The 19904-nt window shown below is 43.9% G+C and overlaps 1 protein-coding gene across 1 annotated transcript in view; it reads right to left on the reverse strand.

The window, feature by feature from the left end:
- Positions 1–4281: 4281 nt before the first annotated feature.
- Positions 4282–19904, reverse strand: part of SFMBT2 (Scm like with four mbt domains 2) — a 122590-nt gene continuing 106967 nt past the window's right edge. The window contains 5 exon segments of the mRNA XM_032688517.1: positions 4282–11387; positions 13391–13519; positions 14210–14458; positions 16221–16393; positions 17946–18121. Coding sequence (XP_032544408.1) covers positions 11247–11387; positions 13391–13519; positions 14210–14458; positions 16221–16393; positions 17946–18121 — 868 coding nt within the window. The 3' untranslated portion in view covers positions 4282–11246.

Raw genomic sequence — 19904 nt, forward strand, 5'->3', positions numbered from 1 at the left:
GCAGAAATCCAAATGAAACTTGAGTGAGTTGACACAAAATGGTTGTTTACCACTATCTGAGATACCCCAAAATGCCATTTCTGCTAATGCCTCAAGAGGGTGTGATGTTTCCTTGGATTTGCCATCCTGTTCATTCTTGGATGCCCTGGGGTGACCACGAGCTCCAGCCCTGGCTGGAGTCAGGTTAGAAGCTCCCTACCAAGGCACCTGAAAATTAAATAGCACTTATCCTAGTGCTGTTCTGCTCTGCCCTTAGTGGCTGCAAGCCTCAGCCCATAGGTTGCCTGAAGAGCCCAGACTTCCCTGTTCTGTGCTCGTATAAGACAAGACTGATCTGACTCCTGTCTGGAGTCAGAAGGGATGAGATTCCTCCAGAAAAATGCATGATGCTGGATCCTCAAGCCTTTTTCTCTACAATGCCATCAGTCAGGCTTCCCCTTGCCTGCTCTTTTCTGCTCTTAGTCACATCTTAAAACAAGGGTGGTCATAGAATCACAGAATGGTTTGGGCTGGAATGGATCTTAAAGGTCATCTCGTTCCAAGCCCCTGCCCTGGACAGGGACACCTTCCACAGATGTCCTCACTGGGAGCAATACCTAAGGAAGATACAACCAAGATGTTCACTTTGTAAACTAAGATTTCCATCAGTATTTAGTCTGCATTGTAAGATGGTGTCTAGGACATGTTCTATGACAATTTTTTTCCAACTCTGTATTCTCTGAAATGTTGCCAAATTTCATCATTATTCCAAAATTTAAAGTCCCTTTCTTTCCACTTCTAAAAGTTCTGCCAAGTATCCACTAGATTATCTGAACCAAACCTGTCTTCACATGCCTGTCAATAATACTTATAAAATGCAGCAAACGCTTCTTTGCCTCACATCTCTAATGCTCTATCAGTAAAAATTAAAGATAGATTTGTCTGAAATAAGTTATAATTTAGAGTGTCTTTTCCTATTCTACATGAAGGGACTCATCTTCAAAGCAATCTGCACAAATCCCATTAACAGCAATAACAAAATTTGTGCAAGTAACTCCCCAAACACCACTTTGAACATTAAGCCCTTTACTTAATTCAATATCAGATAAAAACACGATCTAAGGAAATGCAAAGACTGGATATTCTGGTTTGTGTTCCATAATGGGCTGGAGACTGTCACACACAGAGACACACACACACACACAGAGATACCACAGCTCAACAATGGTAAATGGAAAGAGAAAAGCTGTTTCTTATTAGAGGAATTAAATGGTGGTGGGGGGGGGAAGAAGTAAAGAGAAAGGCCCCAAAGAGCAACCTCAAATAGCAGCTCCATTCCCAGAAGAGAAGTAAAACCTGGAAACACATTTCTGAAAATGGTGGGATTTGGTTTCAGAGGAATCATGGCAGAAAACATCTTCCCAAACTGGATGCATCACTCTGCAGCCTGCAACTAAATTTCCAGCCTCTTCTCCAGTTTCCATCTTCTCTCTTTCCTGTCCTACTGTCTATCCCATCAATCACTAGGCATCCTGGCTCCCAGCTTCTTTTAAGTCAAAGGAAAGACTGTCTTCACTAGGTATGGACCTGACCCCTCCATCACATGCATCCCAAGCTTTGATCATTCTGCATCTGAACCTCGTGGTGAGGACCTTCTTTGAGACCTGTGGGCACAAGAGTGAGCTCAGGACTCATGATGGAAGTGATTACCGCACTTGTTCACTTGAAATCTAATCCATCTTAACTATGAATTTTCTGCTCTTACTTTTATTAATTGCTACATTAATCACTAGTCATATTGAGCTTTTCAAAATGAAGTGGCCCTTCAATGGCAACATCAGCTCAGTGGTTTTGCCTGGGAATATTACACTTCATCATCCAAATGCCATCACTTTTTTTTTTCATATGCTGTGGAAGTGCTGGGCAATGGCTTGTTGCTGGAGGTCTTATTTTGACACCCATCTGAAGGTCAGGTTAAACAAATGCCAAATAGGAATAAGATTTGTCTAATTGGTCCTGCCTTGCAGAGGGGAAACAGTCAACCTGAACCTCAAGGTGTCCTGCAGCACTATTTTTTCTCTGGTTTTAAGATTTTATGATTTATTAGAGAAGACAGCATAATTACAGCTTCAGCTGAGATGTAGTTATAAAATCAACTTACAGTAATTGAGTACAGACACTATAGCAGGAGGTGTATCACATTTAAGTAAATATTGTAGTAGTAGAGGGACTTTGAGGACCATTAAATTTCACAGAAAGGCATGAATCTTGAAATTAAAAAAGCAATAAAAATGCTATCAAAAGCAGCAGTAACAGCAACAGCATGGTTATTAAAAACAATAATTATTTGCCTTCGAAGTCTGTCCAGAAACCTTAGCAATGAAATATAGCTGCTTGTTTTGTTCATTCTGTACGCAGAAAAGAAAGATGTTGTTTCCCCAGAGACCTGAAAATCCAACTTTATTTTTTGTAGGATTTTTTTATGGAGTAGTTGGCAACCTGTTGGTGTTCATACTGCCACTTCCATGGGTGCTTGATTGTGTCAACAAAACAAGTATCGAGAAATCCTTCACAAATTAATTGCACATGAAAAAAAAACACTAAAAATGGAGGAGTCTTCAAAATCTTGGCCTGTGATGTCAGAAGCAAGACTGGCTGGTAGATTTTTTTTTTCCCCTGAGGAAATTATATATGGTAACTATATTTCATGTGTTGGTCATTAATTTCAAGGAGCTCAGTTGGAAAACCTTGCCACCTTTTTACTAAAAATCACTTCACATTACATTCTTCAAAAATTAGCTCTCTGCAGAGCTCTGAGCGTGTCTTCCCTGAGCTGGGGAAGAAATTTAAAAACCAGTGTCTGACCTTTGCATTACTTTTAAATGACTATGTAATAAACTGCAGGTAGATACATGGATTTATCTTTACATCTGCATGCTGAAGAATATCATAAACCATTCAAGCTTTTGCTCTTTTAGTTTTATGTCACCATCAGATTGATCTCAGAATTATTTCCTTTTATAAATCCTTCCCATTTTCTACATCACTTTTCAGTGAGGTCTTCTGTGGTCTAGTAAGCCATTTGTGAACACACATCACTACCCATTGTTCTGATGCTTTGCTCTCCAGGCTGTTTGGACAGGTTACTTCACTGACCACCTGTACTTCTGCCCCTCCCAAAGCATGGGCTGTGGTACAGTATCATAACAAGTAAGACCAAAGGATTTTCATCCCAAGACTGTATTAACATTGTAAAAACAATCTTTTCAGTGGCTTGGTCCTCTTGTAAATCACCCTAAACCCACCTGCTAGCCCACTGTTGTATTTTTGCCTGATAAAAAACAGCCAGTCTTGACGAAATAAGAAAACAGAGGAAGATGGAAGGAGCAATTCTGTTTCTCCCCTTCTGCTGTATCCGCAAGAATGGTACTGATGGAGCAAAACCAGAAAAAAACAAGCAAATTCTTGTCATCTAGTTCTGTGCTCACTTTCTCCCATGCACCCACCAATGGATGCTGTCGGGGTGTGCACCACCCCACTTTCACTGGGGGACGGGGTGGGGGGTGATGAGATCAATGAAAAGTGCTTGGTAGCCAAGCAGGCCCAACAGAGACCTTCACAGCAGGACTCAGGATGCCATTGAGAGGTCTGAAAAGAGAGATGACTTGCAAAGCTGGAACTTAAGCTCCTCAATGCATCCTCGATGCACCCTGTGACTGCAGAGAAAATGTTATATGAGACATATGAGAAACACAAGGTTGTGTTTCACAAAACATGTCAACATCTCTGCAGCTCACCCTCTGGAATACACAAACTGCTCTTTTCCACCACTGCAGGATGGCTTTGCCCACCTTCAGTGGCTGCTGTGTACCTGGAGAAGTATTCTGTGTCTCTACTCCATGTGCTGTGGCCCCGCTGTAATAGTTGTAGTGCCACCATCAGCTCCTCTGCCCCTAAACCCTTCTTTGCCTGTTGATCGTTGCATCACCTTCATTCCTGTCTTTCACCCTGATCTCTATCTTGTGTCTCTTCAGCCACCATCATTCTTGTTTCATGTTCTCCCGTACTGCTTCTGGGAAGAACTTGCAGGCACATAAACCCAAACCCTGAGGCTTGGCATTTATGGAGTGCTGAGCCAGGGAGTCTGTGCTGTACCTCCCTGAGGTCTGGGAGTTTAGTGAGGGAAGACTCTGGTCCAGGCAGCTTGGGCACATTCATCAGGCCTTTGTGTGGACTACGCAGAGCACACAGATACATCAAAATACAGCCCAGTTAAACAAAAAACTACGCTGGAGAGACAGATGGTTTATTCTTACTTTATTAACAACGTAGCTTACAACTGTTTCAAGTAAAAAGGGGATTTATTTAATTCTGAATAAAAATTAAAATATAACTCTGAATATAGATTTTCACTTATTTACATGAAAACATATATACAGAATAGAATCTTACAGCAAACTAACAACATGCCCTTTGCCCTGTGAACTTTAAAAAGTAAAAACACCAGCATTGATTGATTTATATGTATATATATATATACACATACATATACACACACATATATATACATATATATACACACACATACATATTTGTAACACACCAAAGGGATTTATGTACACAAATTGTAAGTTAGACTTTCAGTACAAACTGGAATTCAAAACAATTCAAGGGTTTCCAACGTGCATCACCACGAAAGGACCATAAACTGCTGGTTGTGGAAAAAATTTCTGCCATTCCATAAGAAACAGGAGGGTTCAAGTGCTTGCCTTCTCCTACCATGGTACATGAAAACACTCAACTCCCCTCAAAGCCTGCACTTAAGACTTTCACCTCTGTTGGACTACACAGGTGAAGGCTTCTGGAATAACTGCATGTGTTGGCACATCCTGACCAGGTTTGGCAGAACAGGGATTGGGAAATTTGATGCATACATTTATTTATAATGTATAAATTATGAACATTTATATGTCCATAATCCCCAGTGAGACTGGAGCAACCACAAGCAGGTAGGGTGCCTTGGGAATGAGCATTTTCATCCTGTTACATCCTAATACAGAGTATTTTGTAGACTCACAACCTGAACTCAGGGCACTGTCGCCTCTTCCTATGGGACAGAGCTCAGACGTTAGCCCAGTATCTCCTATGGAGGTCTGAAAGGTGCAAGAGGAGGTTCTTCAGCCCCCAAAACTCAGCAGACACTCAGGAGTCAGGTACAATGAAGCAAGGCTGATTTTCCCTACTATCCAGCTAAGGGGCCTGGAGACATCTGAACCAAATTTCTGCATCTCCACTGGGAAAGCAAAATATGAACCTTTCAGCATTGTAGCTCTGAGTCTATAGCCAGCTTCTTTCCTTCCTCTCACCTGGCCCCTTTAGGGACTCAAAACATCTTTGCTGTGAAAAAGAAAAGCTTCCAGGAACGATGCTCATGGGCCTCAGCTGTGCTTCTCTGTTGTGAGAGGTCCCTCTCCAGAAAAGATACCTCTCTCCTTCCTAAATCCCGCCCTCCCCTCTCCCACATCCTTGGCAGTCATCAAGACCTACCTTCTTCATTGCAAAAATTAACATAAAAGACTAAAAGAAAGAAAGGCCACAAGCATTTAAAACTACGACCCATGCTGGGTTTGTGCAGTTCACGTGTCCCCTGTGAGAGAATTCCCGTGCATGGCACCAAACCACTGCACAACCACTCTTCTTCTGCAGGACAGCTGACATTTAAAGGACTGCTGGGCTGTAAAACCCTCATCTTTGATGACTGGCTCATATTCTATAGGCAGCCATTAAGATCATTTATACTTCTTGCTGGGGTACTGTACCAAAGTATAAATGAGAATATTAAAAGCTTCTGCTCCTTTACTGGGAGTTCATGAGCACCTAAGGACACAAGCCCTCTCTTGTGAAGTCTGGCAGACTGCAGCTGAATTTCTGCCTACTAGGAGCAGGAGGCATTTCAATTTTCTGATAATTAAGTGCAGGTTTTTTGAATTTTAAGTGAAAAAAAATGGTGAAGACTTGGTCCCACAGCCCACCCATTTCTGAGGGCCCTAACACTAACCTCAGTTATTTCTGGATCAAATCCTGAGTAACAGATTCCTTTAGTTTTGGGTCAGCTGATGAGATGAATAATATTACTGAGGGGAAAATATACGTGCATCTACATTTTGAAAGAGTTTTTACATAAATATAATGTATAAAATGTCTCCAAAACTCACATGACTGGGGGTGACGGGGTATTTGTTGAGTGTATCTGAGCTAAAAAGTGTACAGTCACAAGTTAAAAAAAAAAATCCTAATGTTCAAGACATTGCAGATTACAGAAAAATATTTCCTGGAGAAGGGAATCAGCTTTGTAATCCCAAGCAATGGAAAATACAGCATGACTTTTCTTAGCACCAAAATGGAGCCCTTGAGACTAAATTTATCCACGTGTAATAAAGCTGGTTTTAATAGTGTTCAGTTGCAGCATGTTCTTCTCTTTTGGCACTTGAATTTGGAAATGAGAGGAACAGTCTGAGTTCATCATTTTCCAGACACACTGCACCAGAAAAGCAAAAAGTATTTGAAGTGGCCTGATTGTACAGAGCTTCTAAAACACTGAGGTGGCACAGCAGCTCTGCCACATTCAATTTTGTGCCCTGCAAAGACCAAGGCAGGCTTTTCAGGTGACTAAATGTCGATCACGGTAGCCCAGCACTGCCTGGTTTGTCTTCAAAAAGCTGAGCTGGTGTTTGCTCCAAACCACAGGACTGGGGACTGCAAAAGGCTGAAGGTTAAAGCCAAGGAATGGTGACTCTCCAGATTAAGGCAAATTAGCTGTTTGCCCACAGTGAAATATTAAAGGGGCTTTAGGTGTCTAACTTACTGAGAAACTTTGCAAATCCTAACAGACATCCAGATACCTCTGTCAGTGGGTCAGGCCATCTCAGCTAGGATGTGCATCTGCAAGATGCTTCACTAAGGACAGGGTGTGCAACCATCAGCCTGGATTTTGGTGTTTCCTGAGGGAACCCAGCATTTTTAGGAGGTTTCTGCACCCCACAGGACCAAACTATCAAGGGTTACGGTACGTGGTTAACACGGTGGAGCTGGAGACCCTGAAATCCTTCTCAGAGCTGAGAGGCCATCATGCCTCTGAGAGGTAGAAAAAGCCAGGGTTTAGTCTTCCTGGCATTGAAGAAAAAAATGGGAGTGTGGATGGGAGCTGTGTTTTGGGGTTGAAAAAGGAAAAAGTGCCCTGAAACCAAAGAGAGCATTTTTCCTCAAGGTGGCAGAGGAGCATCCACAAGAGCAGGAGGAAGTCAGGACAGCCAGCCAGGGAATCATGGACATTCCCTAAGTTAATGCTTTAATCCAATTTCAGGAACAAGTGCTTTGGGCCTGAAAACTGGGAATTAGCTGATTCTGTCAAGTTAAGTGCTGAAAGGATTGGGAATGGAGCAGGGACCTGCCCACAGATCTGTTCAACCTGACAGTGCAAGCTCGAAAGGAGCCAGTGCAGATGAGGATGGGCAGGTACCACACACTCTTCAACCCCCTGCTCTTCTTCCAGAAATGACCATCCTTGGTCGTGTGCCTGAAGAGAGAGCAGTAACAGGTGCCTGCACACCCTTCTTGTGGGAGCAAAGTGGTCTGTGTGAATGTGCTGCAGTTCAGCATCCAATAGCCCAAGAAGAACAGCAGAGTTGCTCTCCAGCCCTTGGGCAATGGCCTTGGATAATCTTCAGTTCAGCACTTCACAGCTGTGGCCTTTAGCAGCTGATAACACAATAAACTTCAGGCCTAGATGCCAAATTCAGAACAGGGAGGGGAGAAGATGTGGCTTCACCACTGTCTAATATTAGTGTATCTGTGAAGTTGCACCAGCTCTGAAAATTTAACTTAGAACCAGGTCTGGACCAAAAAACCCCACACTTCCAGTGGTTTATACTTCTATATTGCAAAGTAAAGTGATATTTTACCCTAGGAAGATCAGGTTTCCCTCATTTCCTTTGAAGTACATTACTCCAAAGCCTTACTAATGTTCCAGAATTGAAATGAAGTCCAGGCAAGAGTAATTAGTTCCTTCTGATCTCTGCTCAATCCAAGTATACTTGTCCAGCTAAACTACACATCATCCACTTTCCACTTGTGTAAGAAACTGCCCAAGTAACTCAGCTCCAGTTTTTCTTGAAAGCCATCAGTGCAACAGACAGCAGTACCCCAATCCCACATTTCTTCCCAACCTGTAGACTAAAAAGAAATAATAAAGCATTTACCACCCAAGGTAACTTTAACATAAAGATTTCAGGTTATCAGCTTCTCTGAAAGGACAGAGAGTGATAAACAAGGTGACAACGAAGAACAATGAACTGAAAGACAAATTGTGAGGACAAAGAAAACTGAGGAAATAAAAGAGCGGCGCAAGATAAAATTAGAACTCTTTTTTTTGTTGTTTAATAGGTGAGTTTTAAATATGATTTCGCTTCCCTGAACAATCAGTAAAGATTCCCATGTTCTCGGCTCAGTGCTTCACCCATTCCCTACCCAGCCAACATCAGAGCTGGTTGCTCTCAGAGTCTGTGTCTGTCTGCTCCCCAGTTTTGCCTCCATGAGTAATTAGCTGCCACAGGAATATCTACAGTTACAAGGCTGACGGAGAAAAAAAATGACATTTTTGCAACGTGTCCCAGAAAGCGTTAAATGTCTCTTGACAAATCCCAGAGGCAAGAAACTCCAAGAACATCGGAGCAGCAAAGGATGCTCTGAAGAAGGTGGATGTGGCAAGTAAAGGATCGGTGCTGGGATGCTGTTTAACAAACAGCCATTCTGCTTCCCTTCCTTGAAATGTCCTCACACGCCAGTTCTCCCGACAGAATTCTCTCCTGCTGACAGATGTAACACCAGAACTGGGCTGAAGGAAGGAGGAGCTGGGAGAAGCACCCTCCCTGATCTTCTCAGCTGTGCTCTCATTTTTCTGGCTCCAATCCTTTTGTCTTCAGAGATGAAACAAGGAGCAACATTTTTAGGGGACCCTGAGAGGGGTCCAAAGTGCTTATCAAACCAGTTGCATTGACACATTTCTCTGCTACTGTCAGTAGGAAATCCAGTCTGAAACCCAGTTTTTTAATGTCTGCCCCACTACAGAACCTTATTCCTGGATTTCTGAGAAACAAAAAAACACCATTTGATGCAGAGGCAACTGCTACTCCCTTGAGTTGGCTAAAACTTGAACAAGACCTTCAGTACAAAGCAACAGCTGAGAATAGATCCAGTCCTGCTGATCTCTCATGTAAAAAAAATTCTGATGAAGTCTCAAGAGTTGGCAGGATCTGGCCCAGCCTGCAGCACTTCCACCCATCACATTCCTCAGTGGCAAATCAGGAAATTCAGATACACGACAAACAGAGTCAATATTTCTTAACATATTCTCTGGGGCAGATTCCAGTGTAGTCCAGAACATTTATTTCTGAAGGTTCCCCCTTCACTCCAGAGAATTTAAGAAGGAAAACTGATGAGGGAGAATGCAGCAGCTTCAGCCTGGTGTTGGTCAGCAAGTTCTTCTGAGCACAGGATGGTCAGCAGGACCCTCTGATCCAAGTCTGCTGCCTCTATACGGGATGTGCTTGAGGTGAGGGTTATCTGGCCATAGGCACTGGTTTCAGATTTAGGGCTAGAAGTGACATTTCTTTCTGAAGAGGTTTTCACTGAGTGGGCTTTGGCATTAGGGCACTGTAACAGACCTGTGTATATAATTTCCAAGCTGATTTCCCTGAGGCCAGGGAACAGGGGTCTGTTTATGGCGTGAGAACAAAAGTCTGCCAGTGACAGTGGTTTCCTACAAAAACAGGCTAAAACAGCATGAACCACTTTTGAAGGGTGGGATTCATTTGCACCTTAAAGTTAGAGTAAAATTCTGGCATGATCCCAGTTTGGTTTTTTGGGAGAACTTCTCATCTCTGTGATGCCACCAACCTCTGCTGAGTTAAAGAAAATTCATGCTCAACAGGTGTGACTAATGGTGTCATATATCCCTGCAAAGTAAATGGGATAAAACCAGAAACCCCGGGTGTCCAACCCATTTCCTCACTCTCTCTGGTGTTTTACCCTGCTTGGCATGAAGCCAGCCCCCAGTTTCACTAGCCAAGGTGGCACTGGACATTAAGGTTGGAACCATTAGAACCATAAGAACCATTAAGGTTGGAAAATACCTTCAAGATTATTGAGTCCCACCTCTGAGTGATCACTACCTTGTCAACTAAAAACCAGCACTAAGTACCAGGTCCAGTCATCAAATATAGACCATGTTTGATTGGATCCTAAACACTGTGGTTACACAGCCTGAAAAGACTGAGGCTTTTTACTCCCACTCTGCAACCAGATTCATGAAGGTGCAGATGAAACCAGTATTCCCTCAACAATCTCATCACTAAATCTGAACAGCCTTTTTTTTTTCACCCTGTGGGGCTCAAACTGGTCTTTGAACTGACTTGCATTTAAAAGGATGGGCTTGACTATGAAAGCCTTCATGTTCCTGTACAAGAATGGAGCATTGTACAGATCCCATCACAGAGACATTCAGCTTATTGTGCAGAGCCAGCGTGGCTCAGGATGTGCCACCAGGTCTTGTGTCACCCCTGCCAGTTTGCTGCATCTTTGTCTGATCCTGTAGAGACCATGGGTTGAGTTCTGTTTCACAAATCACTCAGGAATAACACAGCTGATGACTGGTGTAACACTTTGTCCTTTTGTAAAACTGGAGAGGCAGGAGAAAACAAAGCCCATTGATCACCAGGATCAAATCTGCAGTAAACCCCAGGTAATGCTACAATCACTTACATTTCAATATGAAAGAAGTGTGCCAAGAGTTGGCCAAAATCAATGTTCATGTTCAGAAATTGGCTTAGACAAACCATCACCATCTGGAAGTGTCTGACCCTTCTCCTTGGTGATGTGTCTGCCACGAGTAGGTTTGTTTTAAGGACGACAAACCATCTGATCCGTGCTGGCCCTGCACCACTGGGTGACAGGTTGGTGAGGCTCCTGAGGAGGGGTGCCAGCAGTCTCTCGGTGTGCTTTACAAGTACAGAAGACTTAGTTCCATTTGTTGCTAGTTCTCCTTTATGTTTGGGTATTTTTCCCCCTTTCGATTAATTCCCAGTGCTTCCAATTTGGCGCGTTCTTGGAAAAGAAAAGGGATATGGGGAAAAAAACACCCCTTGAACAGGTTGAAATGTTAGAAAAGAGCGGGAACAAGAGGGAGGACAGAAAGAAGTGGAGAAGTGCAGTCAGTTGGCATATTGTGCATAGAACGCAACTTTTACTCGCTCGATCTGGTGGCACAGTTTGATGGCTGGACCGAGCTTCAGCTCCATGCACTCCTGCACCGTGGGCAGTGTCAGCAACAGAAGGGCTTGGCCATCGATGTCCTGGGAAAGAAAAGACAGGGAAAATGTGAGGCTTTTTTTGTGGACTCTTGGGGCAGAAAGTATAACCAAGTTTGGAGAAGCAAGAGAGGAAGTTTGCCCCAAAAATTAAAGGTTGTCCTCTGCCCTTTTCTCCCACTTTGGTGCTGCCCATCTCCTTTCTCAGGGATACATCATGCTTTTCCAGAAGTTGTCTAGTGTGTCTTCATAGGCTCTTTCACCTTCCAGTTTGGGAAAAGCCTGCCAGCTGCTGAAATGAGGGATCACCTTCTAAAGAAACCCTGCAGGGTCCATGGAGACCCGATCAGTCCCATTTTATGCCTGAGGAACTGAAATGGGGGGGAGGCTGCAGAGAGCACACCAGGAGACACAGGAGGCAGCTGAATGGAGAAAATTATGATGGTCCCTCTGCCAAGTCAGACCATTCTCCCAACAACTCTGGCCCATGATTTGCTCAGCACTGGTTTATTTCTGACTTCTTCCATGCCATGTTCCCTGATCCACAAAGGACCTGCCTTGTTCCACTTCAGCTGCTGAATGACCAAGACAGAAGGGCCAGGACTGCCTGGAGCCCTTGCAACTTCCAATGTCCCAAAATGGTGTAGACTGGAAGGGACCTCTGGAGGTCATGTCTTTCCCTATGCACCAAATTCCATGAGCTAGCACCCCAGATGAGCAACTTTACTGGGGACTACTCCTGGCTTTATGATCCCCTTCTTAATTAAGAAGCTCAAGTCCTCTTTATTCTTTAAAGGACTGAGAAGCAGACAAGCAGGCTACAAAACTTCTTTTTACTCCTTAGGGAGGATCAGAGTCTATGCACAGCAACTCACATAAACTCCCCGGGACAGCCCTGATTAGTCAGAATTGCACACAAGGAGGATTTGGACACTTTAAATGCTGCTTTGATCAGGACTGTCCATGGCTAAGGTTCTTCCTCCACTCAAGCTTCACGGCATAGCCCATTGCACCAGAGCTTCACAAGGAAAAGCTCCAGTCATGTGTGTTTGATTAAAGTCCTTATAAAACTCTCTGGCAAAGAAGAGGAATGGTTGGTTTTCAAGCCTTGGAGTTATTCCAGGATTATTAACAAATGGTTGGAGCACACTGTGACACAGTGACTACACCATCCTGCTATGGAGAGTTTCAGCCTTGCTCTAGACTCACACTTCACCTTCTCCCAGTCGAAGGCAGTTGCCTCAGGTACAGAGTTATTCTTGGTGAAGAATCAGAGACAGTTCAATGTGCAGTTGGCCATACCACTGATTGCCATCAGCCATGGCCTAATTAGCCACACTTGTTTCTTCCTATGATTTGCTAGCGCTGCCCTTCATTTTCAGCAGTGGCTGCTACTCATTAGCCAAGAAATGGCTCTTTCCATATAAATTTTACCCATTCACACTGGCTTGAGATGAAGAGTATTGGCTCCTGCTTCTACAAACCTTTCTGCTTAATGGGGAGATGACTGGCATCTCCTAAAATCAGGTCATCCAAGGGCCTGACTGGAAAATCTTCAGAGGAATGTAGGTAGCAATTAGATGTCTACATACTCAAGGCAGCTAGGTGCTAATGAAAAAATTCAGGCCAGTTTTGGGTTCAAGCAGCATTTTTCTGCTTCCCAGGTAAATAATTTAAAACAGGGTGGAACCCATGTGGCCAGGAGAAAGTTTGCCATGTACCAGATAACCACTACCTGTTTTACACCGAGGTGCTTACCTATGTGATACCAGAATGGCACTGTGGACCTTGGCATGAAACATCTAAACATGCTCAGGACTCAGGCTATTGAGTTTCTGGTCTCTCTGAGGATCTGGCAAGGATCTGACTCCAGTTTCCAAGGGTTTTCATGCCTTGCCAAAATCTGTGCTATAACATGGCCTGAAGAGATCTAAAGTTTGGTCATAATACCTTTACCAAAGGCCCAGGCCCAGCTATCAAGGTGGTATGTGCTGTGATTTGAAAGGACACCACAGACACAAAGAGACAAGTTACGTAAAGACTTCTACCTGCTCCTGAAATATTTTGGCAAGGGGTGCGCAGTCGGTGAGTTTAATGAACCTCACAACATCTGTCACAGTCCACTCCAATGGGTTACTGTCCAGGACAAGCTTCTCTTCCTCTTCTTGCTTAATTTCCTGCAAACAAAAAAACCAAAAGCTTTTACAAAGCAAACGATCTTGTGTGGAGAACCAGAGCAGGGCTGCCCTCCTCAGATGAGGAAGGTTTGGCACTGCACTTGTGTGGCCTCACCTTGAATATTTTGGCAGTTTTGGTCACTGCAATATTAAGAAAGGTATTAAGCTCTTAGAGAGTGTCCAAAGGAGGGCAACGAGGATGGTGAAGGGCCTTGAGGGGAAATGTGTGAGGAGTGGCTGAGGGCACTCAGTGTGTTCAGCTGGAGAAGAGGAGACTGAGGGGAGACCTCACTGCAGTTACAGCTTCCTGGGGAGGGGAAGAGGAGGGGCAGGCCCTGATCTCTGCTCTGGGGGGACCAGGGACAGGACCCCAGGGAATGGCCTGAAGTTGTGTCAGGGCAGGGTTAGGTTGGATATTAGGAAAAGGTTCTTCCTCCAGAAGGTGGTCGGGCACTGACCAGGCTCCCCAGGGCAGTGTTTACAGCACCAAGGCTGACAGAGTTCAAGAAGCATTTGGCTGATCCTCTCAGGCACATGGTGTGACTCTTGGGGTGTCCTGTGCAGGGCTAAGGGTTGGATTCGATGATCCCTGTGGATCCCTTCCAACTCAGCATATTCTGTGATTCTGCGACAGGTAACTTAGGAAGAATACTGCTATTAATTGGGGAAGAAGCCTATGGACACACTCACTTCCTTGACCTGTGAGCACTTCTCTGCCTCGCTGTAGGAGTGGGGTTGTGGTCTCCGGCTCCGCCGGGCCCTCTCCGTGGCAGGAGGTCTGTCCGACTCGGTGCCGCTCCGCAGGGTGACGGCTCGCCGGGGCCTGGCCGAGGGCACCTCGGCCGAGGACGTGTCCGTCTGGTCATCCCGGAGCTCCGAGCTGGTCTCCTCACTTCCCGTCTCATCCTCCATCGCGTCCGGCTCGTCATCTTCGCTCTCCTGCGCCAGAGAAACAGCGCCCAGGCTCGGAGATTAATCCAGCAGCAAACCAAAAGGTACTGGGTCAAACTGCATGCCCGTGACCACGCTGGTCCAGGGTGACATTTACTGTAACCCAATTACCTCATTTTCATTACAGTGCTAAGTAAATCAGCCCTCGACTTAGATTTGTTACGAAATGTAGACGGAAAAAAAAATGCACGACGGAAAATCCTTTTTCTCCTTCCAACTAAAGGTCAACAGCAATAACTCATCTGGCATGAAATGTTCCTCTGTTGGGCTGGTACCTCAAAACCCGTGGCACTGCAGATGAGCAGGAGGAGGGGAAATGGGAAATTCTAAAGGGATAAAATGAAACTCAGGTTGCTCGAGATGAAATAAGATCAGAAATAGGCTGAAATTTATACCTTCATGTTGATTCAAAGTGTCGTGGGTGCTACTGGTATTGAAAGGAAGGAAATTTTGGTGCCATTTAAAAATATTTGATGTACAAGTACTAAATCAAATACTTGATTTCTCAGCTGACATTTCTGTAAAACTCAGGGGAGAAGAATTCACCCATATTTCCCTGCTTTCAGCCCAACACCTAACTGCTGAAGGGGAAGCACAAATTTCCATTTAAAAGATATTAAACCAGCTTCTCGTTATTTCTGTCACACCGAGCTTGCAAGCACACACCAACTGATGGAAACTGTACATTTTCGACTTTATATAAACATACACTGCCCAAATGGCTTCGACAGCTTAGCTCTGATCAAAGTGTGAGCATGCATCCAAGCCACATGCTCAGGTCTTGAGTGAAGGAGCAGTTTTAGACAAAGACAGTTGTATCAGCTGACAGGTTGAAAAACTTGGGTAATGGTTGATTTAGGCTTAAGTTTAAGTTCCTTTGAAGCAGGTATAATCTGAGGAAATGAAGCAGAACTACAACTAAATGAGGACCAAGCCATGAAGATGCAAGCAGTCAACTGAAAGCTGTGTAAAATAACCCTCTCCAGCCCAAGCAGAGGGAATTGAGGTAAATAAGTTTTATTTCACATTGCACAAAGCTGCAATCACTGGTACTCAGCTGAGGAAGGGAAACCACACATGAACTTTGTTATTTCTATCACGGGAAAACCACCCAGAAACAATCCACATAGAACTAATTCTGCTCCAGACTGTATTTGGACACTAATCATTGCTGAAGTTGAGATCCTGTTAGATCACACAACATACTGAGGCCTCAAATACCCTCTATTGGGGACACAAACCATTTGTCTGTATTCTAAAGCTTCTAAAGCTACTATTGCTTGATGTTATTAGCCAAAAAATATTACCAATAATTAATGAAAAAATAAAATTCCTTGAAACCACAAAGGCTCGTGAGCTATTTTTATTTATCATAATATTTGGACATACTTGACATGAATCTGGTAGATGCTGTGAAAAGCATCTAACAGGCTAATCTGCCTGCTTACAAGGAAGCAAAAGAAAACAAAGATATAATATTAGGTAGCATGTTAGTCAGTGAGCATTAGGAAGGTGGGAGCAAAAAATCTAGAGTTTGCTAACTCTAAAATGGACAAGGTAAAAATCCCCAAAGTGTCCCAATAAAACCAATCTGATGTTAGAAGAACAGAGTAGCAAAGAAGGAAGGATTCAAAATAGAAAATGGAAGTGTTTAGGTGTGCTAAGAAACCCCACATAAGGAAAATGCAGAATGAAGGACAAAAAAAAGCACCAAGGGGCTTCTGCTGATTTATCCCTGTGCAACACATACCTCTGCAGAGCCTGCAGCATTCGAATCAACAGCTGATGATCTCCTTTTCTTCTGCACAAAGATGGATTTCCGCCTTTTCCTGCGTCTGGCTGGCTTGACATGGCCACTTTTCATGTTGTTATTTTCCCCAATTGGTGGCTTAATGATTTTTTTCCTCTTCCCATAGTAATAAGCTGGAGAAATGAAGCAAAATGCCCATAAAAAGCTTTAACCACCAAAGGAAGGAAACTTTGGTGTGCTTCTTGCTGCAGATTCAGGACTGCACTCTACAGGCGCACTTTAAACTTTAAAATACACTGATATGGAAAAAATGTCCAGTGTAAATATAAGATGTCATGTTGGACCAGCACAGAGTGTTACAGCTCTCATGTATCCAGATTTATTGATGATGAGTGAAGAATTCAGAATTTAACAATATGTGTTTAGGCAAAGCTTCCACTAAGCCGAGCGGCGACTTGGAGGGAGAGAGGCCAGTGTGTTTCAGATCTGATACAATGCAGATCTTTGTGATTTAACAGCCTTAGACACACTTTCACTTGCTAATGTTTTCAGCAGAAAGTGGATAGGGCCAGCAATTCTCAATCACACACGAAGGAACAGGTTTTTATTGGCTTCAACTATTTTGTGGCCCAAGCTGAAGTTAAGGATGTGAGAGTCCTCTGACCTTACACTGGGTGCTTGCGTTAAATGCATTTTGACATGCTCTGGGGGTGAAAGATACTCTGCCCTTGACCAGCCAGGGTATCCCAGGACAGCTAAAATGGCACTTGGTACCCATGTCAAAGTTTATAACTGACCAAGTTGTTCATCAAATCAATGGAGTTTTGAGGAACAATTCATGCAGCCACATACCACCATCAGCTTTGAGATGAGACCACCCCAGCGGGAGCTCCCACAACTGCACTCCTCCAGTTCTCCATTTCCTACCAGCAGCAGTCTAGCTCAGGTGTAGACTTCTACAGAAACCCATCCTAAGTGATCTGAGTATCTCCCTGAGCCCGTTTCTCCTTCTACTCTGCCACCAACCAGAAGATAATTGCTTTAAATCAATCATATTGCTTTTTGCAGCCTTTGTGGAAGAAGGATAGCACTCACTTCCAATTTCCTGACCTGCCTGAAGAGCCAATAATATCAGTAACATTGACAACAAAAAGTGCTGTACACATGCCTAACAACAGCCTTCCTGTATGGGCAGGAACATATTTAAATATTAAACATCCTGAGCAGAGAGAGTTAATGCTCCCAAACTCCTTCCACCACCTCAGCATCGTGATACTGGCCTGTGCTCGTGCATATGCCAAAAACTCTTCACTGAGTTGGACAGGATTCATCTCACCTAACGAAGCTGTCTCAAATATAGCAGTTTAAATCTCATCTTACCACTTGCAGGTTCCTTTTATGTGCTCTTCATGTTAACTTCACATATAAAGAAAACTCAAGACTTCAAAAAATTAATGACTTTCAAACAGATACATTCAGGTGGAGTGAGATGGATGGTTTCCTGGAGATGCCTGTTTCTCTGTACCGAATATTAAAGGAACATGTGGTGGCCTGTTCAGGATTAAATAACTGCTCTTAGATGAGATGAATCCTAATCAGTATTAACAATATTACACAGTAATACCAGTATTAACAGCATTGCACAACTCCTGTTCTTCATCACACACAGTCTCCCACTGCTCTGATTCCCAGCTGGCACCAAGAGGCATTTTGGCCAGTACTCACTGTACTTGGTTTTAGTGTGAATGGAGCAGTTCTCGGGGCAGACTTCGGCCACCAGCACAGGGCTGAACAGGTTGGGGCAGCACTCCAGCTTGGCACAGACCCTCCTGCAGAAATCCGCCACCTGATCTGACGTCCGCACAATCTTAACAGTTGCCCTGTAAGTCTTCCCTCTGTACCTAGAGAAGAGTGAAAAACCCATGTTACCAGTCAAGCAACACCCTCTTATGCTCCAGACCAGACTCTCCTCTGTCAGGGGAGTGACTTTCCTTGGGAGAGTGTCTCTCTTGGGAAGGCAGGCAGAACAGGTCTGTTTGTTTCAGTGGCTCCATTTCAGATGGATTTGAAGAAGGAAAGGCTGAAATAAATCAGAGGGGTGGACATGATTCGAGAAGGAATGCATGTGCAGTCTGTCTGTAGATACGGCAAAAGATAGAAAAAAATCTCAGTAGGCTTGGTGAGGATACTACACAGGACAGCAAGCCCATATTATGAAGTGATGCAAAGTTTTTGGGAGGGGATGTAGTCTCCCAAATACACTGACCCATGATGAGATGCTTACATCCCTTGCAGAGCTTTCTGGTCAGCACCCTGTGTTTGGGCTGCACTGGAGATGGTACTTTTAGTCTTCTCCATTGCCATCTTTCTTGCTCCCAGACAACACTCCAGCTCCCAACAATCCCACTGTGCCATCTGTGGCTACTGGGACACTGTGAGGAAGTATCTGAGTGAAATGGTTCTCTCTGCCACACAGGGTCCAGATGATTTTGGCACTCTGAGATATGGACAACACAAAACCCAAGGACCTCACCAGGAATATCTGGAGTTGTGTAATGGGGCTGCAGCAACAGGCCCTAAAAACTGACTCCTACAGGGAATGCTTAGAGCAGAAACCTGCAATGAAAGGTTTGTCTTAAATTTGTTATGCTACTAAAACATTTATTTCCGTGTTTCATACAAAGTGTTTCTGAGCGATAAATGGCTAAGAAAGATACAGTTACACCCCTGCTGTACTGTACTGTAGATGTGAACTCTGAAAAACCAATTATCCCCATAATTTATTAAACAGCAGCATCAAGCTATCGTAAACAGTGAGATAAGGTTTTTAAACATCTCTTACACGTCCTGGGGAATGCAACACAAGAGACAATCATGCGAGCGCCTGGTGTTAACGGCATTATAAATGTGCCCAGGGAAGAGAAAAGTGACACACACGAAAGAAAAAGAGGGAGAGACAGCAAAAGAAAGATTACTGGATGGGAGGCAAGGAAAGACAAAGATATAGTCATCAGGAAAAAACGAGACAAAGCATTTTGGAGTGTGTTCAGATCCATAAATTCCTAGCAGAGAATCAGCTGGTGATAGTCAGATATGGAAGAGGAAAAGGAGGTGGTGGTGCAACAATGTTGTGGTCTGAGCATTAAAATATGCAGCATGTGCCCACACTCCATTCCCTCTCTGAAGGTTTCATTGGGTCACACAAAGCAACTGGAACACCACCTTTTGCTGCACTCCCTTCCCAGCAGCTCTTTCTGGAAACACTGGGCTGTGGGAAAAGGGTTTGAAACTGTGGTAAAGAAAGTGTTATAAAGGAGAACCCAAATGAAACCTGGGTGTGAGAACAGCCCAGTCTACCCATCCTCACAAAAGACTCAGTCCAAACTACTGCCTCAACAAAAAACTCTTCCATAACCTGAATGAGCATTTCCACGAGGTGCCAGGCTCTGATATCCTATTTGATGCCTGACCAAGGACTTCAAGCCATGGAGACAATCCTGGATTCATTCTCATGAATGAACGAATGACTTAATGAGTCAACTTTTCACACACCTTCAGAGTCCTGGACAGATGCTGTAAAATGGAAAACTGTTCCTTCCAGGTACAGAGCACTGTTATCCCAGCTTCCCTATAAAACAGCTGCACAGGCAGGCTTGGCTAAAGAGAGTTTGGCAATACTTAATA

Source organism: Chiroxiphia lanceolata, chromosome 5 (assembly GCF_009829145.1).
Source record: "Chiroxiphia lanceolata isolate bChiLan1 chromosome 5, bChiLan1.pri, whole genome shotgun sequence".
In the NCBI taxonomy this organism is placed as follows: Eukaryota; Metazoa; Chordata; class Aves; order Passeriformes; family Pipridae; genus Chiroxiphia; species Chiroxiphia lanceolata.